We start from the raw sequence: 13,452 nt of genomic DNA, 5'->3' as shown, positions 1-13,452 counted from the left end.
ATGAGGGCAACAGTTACTGAGGTTCTTAGACATTAACTGAACAGATACAAAATATGAAGAACTTACCATCTGCAGGAACATCTGGATTGCAATATCCGCATACTGATTTATGTAGTTTTTACACTGAAGAAAAACAAACAAAAAAACATCACATTAACAGGGTTAATAGCACTCAGTACATGAGCAGTAACTCAGATTAAACTCCATCTGAAGAAAGCGTAGTCATTTGCCGATTACAATTACCTGAGGTCTAATGACAGTAAGAGCTTGCACATTTATAAAAAAAAAAAAAAAAAAAAAAAAAAAAAAGTTACTTACCATATCAGAAAAGCCACCAGCAAACACATCACAATCCTTCAAGGCATTTTCAATAAGTTTTTTGGAAAAAGAGGAGTTGCTTCGCAGGGAATCCTGAACATCGCCAATTAGCTGCAGACAGTCTTTGCAAACATCACCGTTCTGTAAAACAAAGCAGCTCATTTGTACAAGTGTTTAAAGGGCCATTAGAATCAAAATATTACATCAGCATTTAATTTTAAGCCTAGCGACCCTGCAGTTCTGTGAGTTTAAACACACAAATGCTGCGGTGCACTGCTGGTCCCAAATGGAACTTGCTGCTGATCCAATCAGCAGCGTTAGTCATACGACTCAGATGTGAAACTAGCGGTGCTGATTGGCTCAGCAACAGTTTCCCACTCGGGACCTGGGTGCACTGCAGGTCCTAAGGAGCATTTCTAATGCGTTTAACATCACATCGGCTAAACACAGTACTGCAGAGTCTATGGTCTTTAAGAGACATTAAACCATTGCAGCATGCGATTTTAAGGCTGGTTTACAACAACATCTAAGTATGGGGAGATAGATGCAGGATCTAGGGGACCCACTAAGACTGGTGTCCCTGGGTGAGACTCAGCGGATTTAGGAGGCCTAAGCATTAGATAATTTGGCACAGACAGCTTGTGATTACCTTAGACTCTGGGGGACTTTTGTCCTGGGGAAATAGAAGCTGAGGAACATTGACAATAAATGGGTAAACCATTTTAAGCTTATCGGCCTCTGGGATCTCATTAGTCATAAAAGGTTTTTCTTGTTTCAAATTAGCCAGATGCCGTTGGAGAGATTTACACAGACCAAGCGAGCAGCAAAGGACACCTGGGTTACTCTGAAGGTAGAGAAAAATAAAAAAATATATATACACGTCTGTGAAACCCATTTGTAAAAAACATGTAACAATGTTTAAGGGACATTAGAAAGAATTAAAGTACTAGATATGTTAACAGTATTAAAAAAAAAAAAAAATAAAAAAAAAAATAAAACACATCCTCCTCTAAACAAAGACTTAATAAGCCAGATTCAGTCTATAAAGAGCTTCTATTATCTTCTCTAGACGCTGTTCTTACCGTCTCCTCCTGCAAGATATTCATAAGCAGCGGTATATATTCATTCACCATTTGCTTGCACTGAGAAGCAAAGGTAGGATCAGGGAACATGGCGCAGGCCTTATCCAGGTATTGTTCAATTTCACTCTGAAAACAAAAACAAACTAATATCTAAACAATCCTGCAACGTGCATTTCACTCTGTCTCAAAACAAGACTGACATGACATAAGATTCTGATGTAGCCCACAAAGCCACCATCTGTATGCTTGGACACACCTGAGATGAAGGTAAGAATTCTTACTAATCATCTTCCAGGTTATGAGCAACCACAGAAAAGTCAATACTTTTAATCCCTGCACATACCCCACCTACAACACTGGGCAATGACACTAAAATAACCACACATTACAATTAATCTGGAGGAGTCAATAAGATGTTGTGGGGACATACCTGTGTAGTATTGTCTTTTAGGAAGTTTCCCAAAACAGTTACAATTTCCTTGCAGATCTCACATGGTATAGTTTTCTAAAGAGAAAAAAAAAAACAAAACCCACAATCAGCATAATGAATTATTTGCGGTCTCTCACCAAGTAGAGGCGGCTATAAATTTGTAGTAAAAGTGCAGACCTTCAAGTCCATAGGGAGTGTCACAATTCCTTTTTATAGAATGCATTTTCTTTACGTACACATTCTAGTATTCAGTTCGAATACTGTAGTACAACCATATTGCTCCACAGCACTTTCAATACAAATACATCTGTTTTTGCACGTCAGCTTTTCCAAACGACTTACAAAACTACAGCTGACTGGGTCAGACCACGCTTTAATTTTAGCACCTGGCCATTGGAGCTTATTGTAAGAAAGAAAAAAAAAAAAAAAATCCACTATAGGCTTTCTTGCCAAACATTTAAATCATTTAATTGCAGTCTCAAAGGATCATCATAATGGATTATTTAAAGGTAGTTTTAAAAATGGATTTTTTTTTTTTTTTATAAAAACAAAATAGCTAAAATGAACTGTGCAAGATAGGGTTTGCAGAAGTGGCCAAAAATGGTTCTGATGGGTTGAAATATCTTTTGAGGGAGTTCAGTGCACAATATCTGATTAACAGGCAGTTCCATCCTACTAAAATCTCATATTTTACAACCTGGAATGGATACAGATTTAAAGACAGTTTATTGCGCTACACGCACATGTCCAAATATCCCATTTATGACTGGGGCAGAGGTCATGGCGGGAAATGCCGAGCAGGAGCAGCGGACAGATACCTACCACAGTGGGCTTGTTCCAGACTGTTTGCTGGCAGTGTTTCACCGCGCCACACTGAGATGCTGTCTGAACGTTCTCACACCAGACTTCAGGGCCCTTGGAACATTGCTCTTTCCCAAGCAATGGACTTGCAGCAACTAAAAAGACAAGATAGGTTTATATTAGTTACCAGAACCAAACTGCTTAGTGGCCTTTCACTACGTAGAGTTCTACAGACATATGTAAACTAATGTCTAAAAGATAGCAGGTTACTTCAATGAGACAAATAAAACCTGCTGGCTTCCAAGGAAGGAAAATGCCAAACCTAGCAGAAAACTAATTTAACAAACTTTACATGTTTAATTTTACTTTGAACATATTTTTAACGCATGGAGATCACAGGTAAAGCATTAAAGGGGAAACATTTTACAGTATACCATCCTTAAAAAGGACCAAGAGTCAATAGCTCCTACTGAGCATGTGCAAGAATTCAGACTATACGCATATGTATTTGTGATTGGCTGATGGCTGTCACATGATAGAGGGAGTGTAAATAGATTTGAAATAGTCTGAACTTCAAATAAGTATATTTATTTTATTTTTCTTCTGACAAAGTGCTATTGCATTGTCTTTATCATGCGTTGGTAGTGAAAATCTACTGTATCTCCTGGAATTCAGAATACTAAGCTGGTCATGGGGTTATTAGGAGCTATGCATGGATTTATTTGTATGCAGAACTAAAAACATTAGGAGGCAAATACTTTTCTTGTTGTAATGTTTGCAGTACTTAAATCTTAACTGCACATTTAATTATATTTCTGCAGATTTGCAATAAACATACTATGGAAGTATGAAAACGTTTTAATTCATCAACTCCTTGACTGCTGCAGTTTTCTTTTCAACAGCCAAAACCACACCCAATGTCCTATTTGGAGAAGCCAATCAGAGCTTGTTACGCGAGTAGACAGCAAGCCACGGTCATTTTAGAAAAATTGGATTTATCTACTCTGATCTCTGCTGAAGCCAGTTAGGAACAGATATGTAGCAGGATTAGGCTAGTGAAGCTTGCCATGTGCACTTGCAATTGTCAGATTTGAGAAAGTCTTAAGAGTGAGAGTAAAGGCAAAATTAAACCAATTAAAAAAAGGTAGAGCAAGTGATTTTAAACAAATTTCCAATTTACTTCTATCAAAATTTCTTTGTTTCCATTGAATCCTCTGTTGAAAATAAAATCTAAGTAGGCCCGTGAGCATGCCTTTAGTACTTTATGGCTCTGGTCTCCAAACCTGACCTCCCTAACAGGGCAGATTGAGGATATCTTAACTGGCGCACAGGTGAAATAATCAGCTGATTAGTAAACATGGTTATTTTACCAGCTCTCACCCAAGGTAATCCTGACAATCTGGCCTGTTGGGGAGGATTGAAAAGCAGTGGTCTATAGCATCAATGTTCCAATTTACTTCTAAATCATGACAGTTTAAATTTTGCCTTAAAGGGACAGTCTACACCTTAGTCTTAGATTAAGCTACAAATAGTCTTCTGCACCCCTTTCTATATCATACAACAGGAACTTAAAAAAAATAAATAGAATAAAAAATTACCTTAAAATGAATATTGTTTCTGGACACTTTGAAATGTCTGCCAAGCTCCACCAACTGAGGACATCACGATCTGGGCTGCATCAAGGCACTCAGCTGACTAGCATAGACAGTCTGTTTAATTCAACTAGTGCTCTTTTTGTGATTGGACAAAATATGCAGCCCAGATCATGATGTCAGTGGGCTGAGCTTGGGCAGCTTAATCTAAAGTAAGATTTGATGACCAAGGTGTAGACTGTCCCTTTAAAATTTCACTTAAAGGGACATAAAAACAAACTTTTCATACTTCAGAGCATGCAATTTTAAACAACTTTCCAATTTACGTCTAAATTTCATTTGTTTTCTTGCCATTTTTGCAATACTTCACTACTGGGAGCTAGCTCAACACATCAGGTGAGGCAATGACAAGAAGCATATATGTGCAGCCACCCATCAGCAGCTAGCTCCAAGGCAGAACATACAGTGATCTGAGATGTCATCACAGAAAATGCAGCATGCCTGCAGAAACAGGACACATGCAGGAACTGTTAGCGCTTGAACTTTGTAGTGCTGCTCCACATTAGACCGTTCTCTTCAAACAGAACTGTGCTCTGGCTGCAGTGTGTACGGTTTCCCTAACACAGTGCATCCAGAGCAAAGTGCTGTTTGAAGTGAGCAGTCAAAATATGCAGTAGCGCTGCAAAGCAGCAGCACTTTGCTTGTTGACTGGCTCTCAAATATTTTTTCAAACCCGCCCCCCCTAGCCTTTCCCAGTCTGCAAAGCAGTTTATTCTGAATGTAAGGTGTTCGTATGAGCATTGCATCTTTTTTATTACTACATTTCTATGTTAGACCAAGAGAAAAGGAAACAGATTTATTCGAGACATTTTAAAAAAAACAAAATTTGTATGCAGCTAATTTGCAATGCAATTATATTATAAAGCATTAAAAGTTGCTTTATTCTTTAGTTAAACAACACATTGCAGTTGAACTGGTGCCTTAGTGTAACTGTCTAATTTAAAAAAAAAAAAGACCTGCACAACAATTTATTAAAAAAAAAAAAAAAAAAAAAAAAAAATCGCAGAAAGTGGAGAAAAGTTGTGCTCCCAGTAGTGCCCTTCTGCTGCCGAGCCTACGTAGGTATGCATTCAAAGAATAGCAAGAGAACAAAGTAAACTAAGTAAAATTGGAAAGCGGTTTAAATTTAGATGCTGTTGTGCTAAAAAAGTTGTTTCATGTCCATTTACATTACAGGGCAGGAGGGCGCAAACTAACGAAAGTGAAGTTTTTATTCTGCATAATTAACGTGTTCTATCACAAAGTGTGTACTCTTTACACATTTCATTTATAGTTTCACACATGCTGGACTCAGAACCACCTAAAGCCAAGTGTCTTTTGCTCACATTAGTTCAATACTGGACATTAGAAGCAAGAGACATTTAGTTACAAGTTATGAAAATGTAGGCAGAATATCCTATAAATGAGCTAATCTTTGTGCCTATTCAGTTGTTTTGGTTGCCACATCATGATCTTGTGAGTACTAAGAAATATAAGCACACCCAGCTGAGTAATGCATTAAGCCAGTGGTGACTAAGGTTTTAGGGGTCATTTAAGCATTGATATTCTAAAGTAATATGGTCACATGTGACTGACTAAAGCACCTCAAGGACTACTGTGGTTTGGGAAAAAAAAACCCAGCAATTTAAAGGTTACCCACGGATAAGGGGGGGGGGGGGCAAAACCCAATTAATATTTAGTATTCACACAATTACATTAGGATTTCTGCTAGATTTTGTTGGGAATCCAATTTATTTGGATACCTAGAAAGACTGCAGGTCTTAAAGCCATAGAGGTAGAACAGGTCATGTTGTACTCATGTTTTAGCAAATCAGAGCAGAAAATGAGAGCACTTGAAAGTGCACAAGGACTGGTCAAGACAAGTAAACGTGAAAAAGCAAACAGATCCAGCTTTCATATCAAGTAGAGAATTACACAACAGTGAAGTGCTTTAGCTGCCAAGAAGAAAAGACAGGGAATTACGCAATACAAAAACACTTTAAGTGCAAGCCATACACATGCAGAGAGAATATATAAGGCAGCAAATAAGCTTTTGAATTTATTTCCTAATTTGATTCCAAGTCCTAAACCTTTTGCAGTCACAACCTACTTCATTGTTCTGCACGAATCATTATACATCTATTCATAAGCTGCCGTGGAATATTGTAAATGCAGCACACGCAGCAAAAGCCCCTATTAGACACTGGTGACCGCTACAAAACTGCACAGCACTAATCACTTATTTACTGCTGTGAAAGGGGTTTTGTGACTAGCAATGAGACATGCAGAGTAGGTTCCTTTAACCACTGGGGAAAATACTTGTTTCCTTACTTCTTGCTAGTAGTTCTGAATGACCTCAGTCATACGAAGCTCTGTCCAAAAGCAGGCTAAAGGGCAAGGCCTGATTGCTCCAGGTTTAGCCGATTAGGTTATTTAAATTGCAGAACAAAATAAACTTCACTATCAGATCTAAGAAAACGTTAAAGGTTGCATAGCTAGGTATGGGTTAATTGCCAAACAAACCAGGGAAACCCTTTATTACATAAAATAGATATGACCAGTGATGTTTACATTTAGCCCAAATAGATTTGTACAAGGTGGAGAAATAATTGAGACCAGGCTGAAATAAGAAAACAAAGGCAACCTGTGATAAATAAAAACTGGTAAAGTCCTGCAGTGCCATAATATTTTTATTTTTCCTACAGAGGAGCCTACTGACAGAGGCCAATCACAGGTGTACACACTGTCGGCACATCTCATCTATTGCCCAGTTCCACTAAGACTTGTTTATCATTAAACCACAAAACAAAGTCTTAGTTCCGTGCTGGAGTCGCATGTTAGCGCTATAGCTCAGGTCTCGGATCAATGTTCTATTCATGACTTGCCAACCTGAAAGAAGACAGTTTGTCACTTGTTTCAATACACCTCAAACAGGTCATCAGTAATAGATGAATGTCACCACTTAAAACAGCAACATACTCCTTGTTTTAACAATAAAAACTATTTCATTATGGTCTGGTCTGTCTCTTAAAGGGACAGTAAAGTCATAGACATTGTATAGACAGAATACAATTTTAATCAACTATCAAATTTACTTCTATTTAGTTTGCCTCCTTCTCTTATTATCCTTTGCTGAAAGGTTTTTCTAGGAAAGCTCAGGAGCAACAAAGAACCTAGGTTTTAGTTGCCAATTGGTGGACACACAAATTGCCAATGGCTCACCCATGTGTTCAGTTAGAAACCAGTAGTGCATTGCTGCTGCTTCAACAAATGATACCAAGAGAATAAAGGAAATTTGATAACAGAAGTAGACTGTAAAGCCGTTTATAATTTTATGTTCTACCTAAAGTTTTGGGTTTCATAACATGACCGATGAGGGAGGTGTCCCAACCAGGCAGAATGAAGTAAAAGCATAGCGTTCCTCCTATATCACCATACGTACTATTTAGCATGCATAAGATGTTTGACATTAGATCCCTGCACAATGATAGACTTTAAATACCACTATCTCCCCACTATGTTGGGATAAGTGCACATATTCTGCTATTCTTAAAGTTTAAATAACTTTCCAATTTACTTAAATTTAATGTGCTTTGTTCTCTTGGTATCATTTGTTTAAAAGCATACCTAGGTAGGCTCAGGAGAAGCAATGCAGTACTGTGAGCTAGCAGCTCATTGATGGTTGCACATATGCAAGTCAATCCTGACCAGGGTGATTTCATTACCACCCTTGATGTTTCAGACAGACAGCAGTTTTAGGACAGCAGGTAGCTAACTAGCGTCCGGTAAATGAGCCTATTGGCTAGAACTGCATTAAAGGGACATAAAAAGTGCAAAAATGAAATACTCCAATATCTTTGAGGACCATGGCTTATAAAAACTAGGTTTAACCCCTGCCAATGTGTTAGACACAGTTAAAGTCAGCAATGCACCACTGGTAGTCAGCTGAACACATCTGGAGAGCAAATAAAAAAACTAAAGTATGTGTTTACACCAGCTAGCTCCCAAGCCTATCTAAGTATGCTTCTTAAACACTGGACACCAAGAAAGTCAATTGGAAAGTATTTAAATTGTACTCTGAATCATGAATGTTTAAACTGACTTTTCTGTCCATTTAGGCCAATTAATTTTATACCCGACTCACTTGTGTCACCATATTAGGTTGATAGTATATTAATGGGCAAGCTTATAAGGACCTGTCTCATCCAACCACCTGAAAGTAACTACATAAGATACATTATAGTGAAAAACAAAAACACTCTGAACAAAGCAAGTAAATTACAAAAAAGGGGAAAACAAACATAGTATCACCTGATATTATTGCAGACTATTTCCTCATTCTAAACATAGCTAGGGACTGAGGTCACATGACACCTAGGTACTAAAGGACTCTATTGAAGGTCGTCCCACACACAGTATCTGTACCCTCTATTCTAGTGCCATATTCACCCCCTCTTGCACAACCTATCCTATATGCCTCAAGACCTTTGTTCTGTTTTACTAAACTGCATCTTTATATCACAGCACTCTGGGAAAGCTCCTTGCACGTGATATTTACAGCTTCAGTTTGCTGAACTTACCGGCTATAAAACAAAAACACCAAAATAAAACACACACCACACTACAGACCTTTTAGGCAGCAATTTTTTCTAAGATAAATACAAATAGGAGGTGAAGCATAGTACATTATATCCAAATTATAGCAACTAGAGGAAATTAATATCCCACTCACAGCAGGAGGGTGTTGATGAAAAAAGGATACACAAAAGCGCCATTTTCAGAAGCCGAGTTCTCTGGCTTCTGACGCTTCCACTATTGGCAAAAAACAGTGACAGCTAAATAAGCCTATAGCAGACAAGTGGTGACCATACAGCCCTCATCTGTCGAGCCTAAAGACCACATGGCCTTCGTTTTACCCCACAACATAACTATGGTATGATCCAGCTCACAGTCCCACACTAGGGATACAAGGTCTGGACAAATCCCAGGTAACCACGAACGTTTCTACAGGCTTATGTTTTTTTCTTATTGTGTGTGTACTTACTGTATATTTACTACAGTATTTCCTTCCCTAGCTCCTTATATATTCCTGTTGGCCCCTTAGTTAAACTGACCACATGGAACTTCTGGGGGCCCGGATATTGCATAGGCAGCACAAGTGACAAGTAGCTGGGCAAACAGGCGCTACAGAGAAGCCCAGCACACTCTAGTAACAGCAAAACAAGACATCTAGTAGTAAAACCTGCAGCAGGAAGAGTACGTCTATCATGTGCACATCACATTAGAGCTTGTGAGATCACAGCTGAATTGCACAACAAAGGATAAACACAAGAAGCAAACAGCAAGAGAGTTAGCTAGTGCAATAAAATATCCCCTTCAAAATCTTGTCTGGCGTTTCCCCATCAAGAGATTGTAAACAAGCTTATTAGTTCAGTACAGTAATTCTCAAATCCAGAGAGGCTAAAATGCATTCCATGGAATTCATAACCCCAAATCAAACATGCTCCAGAGTGATTGCTTAGTAATTGCTCATTTATATATGTAACAGGCCACAGCAGAGAGTACAAGTGTTTTTTTCAAGAGGTGTGTCTCTGGACTTCAACACCATATGTTTGCTGAAAAAAAGGCCACACTAAATGTTTCTAAAGTCCTTTAAGGGTGACTACAAACATAAGCGGTGTTGCATGATGTGGTTACAGTACTTAATATTCCCTATACAAACTGTCTGGTTAACAGCACTTTTTATAACACTGAATTATACTTAAAAGGAATAAATAGAATCTTTTCTCACCAGGACCTTCAAAGTTATGTCTATTTCTACTATCCCTGTATCATGTGACAGCCATCAGCCAATCACAAATGCATATACATAAATTATAAGAATTATTGCACATGCTCAGTAGGAGCTGGGGACTCAGTGTAAATATAAAAAGACTGCACATTGTTAAATTGAAATAAATTGGAAAGTTGTTTTAAAGTGCTGCTCTATCTGAATCATGAAATTTTATTTTTGACTTGTGTCCCTTTAAAGGGACAGTCTACAATATAAATTATTGTTTTAAAAGATATAATCATTTATTACCCATTCACCAGTTTTGCCTAACCAACAGTTATAATACACTTTACCTCTGTGATTACCTTGTACCCAAGCATCTTTTGACAGCCCCCTGATCACATGACTGTCTTTATTATCTATTGACTTGCATTTCAGCCAATTAGTGCAGTGTCTGCCACAAGCCATGGGCGTGAACACAATGTTATCTATATGGCTCACGTGAACTAGCAGTAATCTGTTGTGAAAAGCAAATACAAAAGCATGTGATAAGAGGCTGTCTATACAGCCTTTGAAAGAGGCAGAGATTTTAATGTTATAAAGTATATTAATGTGCAAAGCTGGGGAATGGGTAGTAAAAAGGTGTGATCTATCTTTTTAAACACTAACAATTTTAAAGTAAACTGTCCCTTTTCTATTATCTAAAATGTTTATTCTCTTGGTATCCTTTTTTGAAGGACCAGCAATGCACCACAAGGAGCTAGCTGAAACCCAACAACAAGACATGCGTAATGCAGTCACCAATCAGCAGCTTCTGATCATACCTAGGTACACTTTAACAAAGCATGCAACATGAATAGAAAAAAAAATACAGATAAAATAAATTGGAAATCAATTTAAAACTATGCCCTGAATCATGAGAGAAAAAAAAATGGGTTTCAGATCCCTTTAACAGGATTATATGGTTGCATTAAATCAGTGACTTTAAGGTTATCACAAAACAGGAATATGAAACCCTTGTTTTACCTTTTGTGATTCAGACAAAACATTCAATGAAAAAAAAAAAAAAGAAGTTAACTTCTGTTATAAAATTAGCTTTGTTCCCGTGGTATCCTTTGTTGGAGACCTAGGTAGTGGTCTTGAGCACATCAGGAAATAACGCTGCCATATAAAATGTTTACAAACGAATAACATTGTTGCAAAACTGCTGCCATAAAGTGCGCCAGACACGTGCACACTCCTGAGCTTACATCTTTTTTGTTCAAGATAAAGAAACATTTGAAAATCAAAGTAAATTACAGAAGTTGTTTAAATTTCCATGCTCTGAATCCCGAAAGAAAACTGTTCAGTTTCATGATACTTTGCTAACAAATATTGTTTTCCTTGATTTCCTTTAGTCATAGTTGAAAAGTACATGGTTCTAATTAACAGAACATGCAAATTTAAGATTATGGACCCTGCACCTCTGTGTTAAACCCCCCACAAAGGGGTTAACATAGCAGGAAGTACTGCTCAGAACCCGCAGAGCAGTGCTGGTTTTAACCTGTTGCTGACCCGATTAGCAGCGCTATTTGCACAGCTGGATCATATTTTTAGCTCTGCTGATTGGGTCAGTGACAGTTTCCCGCTGGGGACTATAGTGCTCTACACATCCTGAGCTGTATTTAGGTGTTTAATCCCACAAAGTGGTTAAACACACAGGTAAAGTCCTGTTCACAAGCCAAAGGATGAACCCACCCTTGAGTGCTATGCTGTGTGGTTGCTACACCTGAATGGCTCAAACCTGTGTTCTGCTCAGGGGGAAGTAATGCTTGGATCAAAAAAAGGACTCTGTTTAACCCGTTTAGTGGAGTTTAAACACCAGTATCTAGGGTCAGTAACAGAACAATCTCACACTACTATTATGCATAAGAATCAAGCAAACTGAGTACTTCATGGTCAGTAGCGTTTTATTGTTTATCTCAGGAGATTCCAAGCAACCATTAACTCCTTAGGTACAAGATAACTACATTTTATTGCACAAATTACTTTCTACTGATGCCCATTTTGTTTTTCAGAGGTTTAACCAAACTAACAACATCGCTGCTATCGTAAAAGACAAAAGTCATCTGTGCCCCTGGCAGGGATCCCCTGCCCCCCACCAACCGGATACCCTACCCCCACCAACTGCCCCTGGCAGTGATCCCCCTTCTGTGGGCAAATGTAATAACCCCCCCCCCCCCCCCCCATTTACTAAGTATGTCACCCAAAGGTGAGAGGGATTAGCCCTATGAATTTGATAATGTAATGGAACTACCACCATTTGTCCGGCATCTCACCCCTGAGGCAAACCTAACAGGGCAGCAGAACAGACCACTAGTTCATCTTAAACACACAATGCTGCTAAAGAGCTAAGATTACATAAAGCACAGCTGGTAGAGGGGCTGCACGGTACTAAACACTCAGCACCAGATAATAACTTCCTCCATTTAAACTGATCCCTACAGTCAGCCCAACGTCCATTAAAAAGCCCAGCGCTTACCCGCCACCAGCACACAGGACAGAACAACGAGCAGTTTCATGGCGAAGTCACCTGACTGAATACTCGAAAACCGACAACAGCAGAGACTATTATAACACCCAGCCCCACCCCCGGTCAGCTGACCCTTACTCAGCAGCCCTGGCGGAAACGGTGATTCTGAACCGGAAGTGTGCAGCCGGCCAGCCGCCATTTTAGGCTTGGGCAAAGTTCAAACAGTGTAAACAAGGAAATGTATGGTTTTCTAAAGTAGTATGGATTTCCGATACTAGTAATACGTATTACTGACAGTCATACGATATTAGTGTTTAAAATAATATATAATACAGATTGTATTAGTGATGATTTAGTAATGATATTATATAATACAAATTCTATTAGTGATAATGTAGTAATAATATTATATAATACAGATTGTATTAGTGATAATTTAGTAATAATATTATATAATACAAATTCTATTAGTGATAATGTAGTAATATAGTAATAATATTATATAATACAGATTGAATTATTGATAATTTAGTAATAATATTATATAATACAAATTCTATTAGTGATAATGTAGTAATAATATTATATAATACAGACTGTATTAGTGATAATTTAGTAATAATATTATATAATACTAATTCTATTAGTGATAATGTAGTAATATAGTAATAATATATAATACAGATTGTATTATTGATAATTTAGTAATAATATTATATAATACAAATTCTATTAGTGATAATGTAGTAATAATATTATATAATACAGACTGTACTAGTGATACTTTAGTAATAATATTATATAATACAAATTCTAATAGTGATAATGTAGTAATATAGTAATAATATTATATAATACAGATTGTATTAGTGATGATTTAGTAATGATATTATATAATACAAATT

General features: G+C 37.6%; 1 protein-coding gene across 1 annotated transcript in view; it reads right to left on the bottom strand.

Annotated features, from left to right (window-relative positions):
* Positions 1-12,702, bottom strand: part of LOC128643568 (prosaposin) — a 32,834-nt gene extending 20,132 nt beyond the window's left edge. Inside the window, exons 1-7 of the mRNA XM_053696409.1 lie at positions 12,557-12,702; positions 2,653-2,786; positions 1,831-1,905; positions 1,401-1,526; positions 968-1,162; positions 319-459; positions 67-123 (exon numbers count right to left, since the gene is read on the bottom strand). Coding sequence (XP_053552384.1) covers positions 67-123; positions 319-459; positions 968-1,162; positions 1,401-1,526; positions 1,831-1,905; positions 2,653-2,786; positions 12,557-12,596 — 768 coding nt within the window. The 5' untranslated portion in view covers positions 12,597-12,702. The remainder of the gene's footprint in view (positions 1-66; positions 124-318; positions 460-967; positions 1,163-1,400; positions 1,527-1,830; positions 1,906-2,652; positions 2,787-12,556) is intronic.
* Positions 12,703-13,452: the final 750 nt, after the last annotated feature.

The sequence above is a fragment of the Bombina bombina genome, unplaced genomic scaffold (assembly GCF_027579735.1).
Source record: "Bombina bombina isolate aBomBom1 unplaced genomic scaffold, aBomBom1.pri scaffold_1081, whole genome shotgun sequence".
In the NCBI taxonomy this organism is placed as follows: Eukaryota; Metazoa; Chordata; class Amphibia; order Anura; family Bombinatoridae; genus Bombina; species Bombina bombina.
The sequence above is the reverse complement of the archived record's forward strand: the minus strand, read 5'-3'. Positions and strand labels throughout refer to the sequence as shown.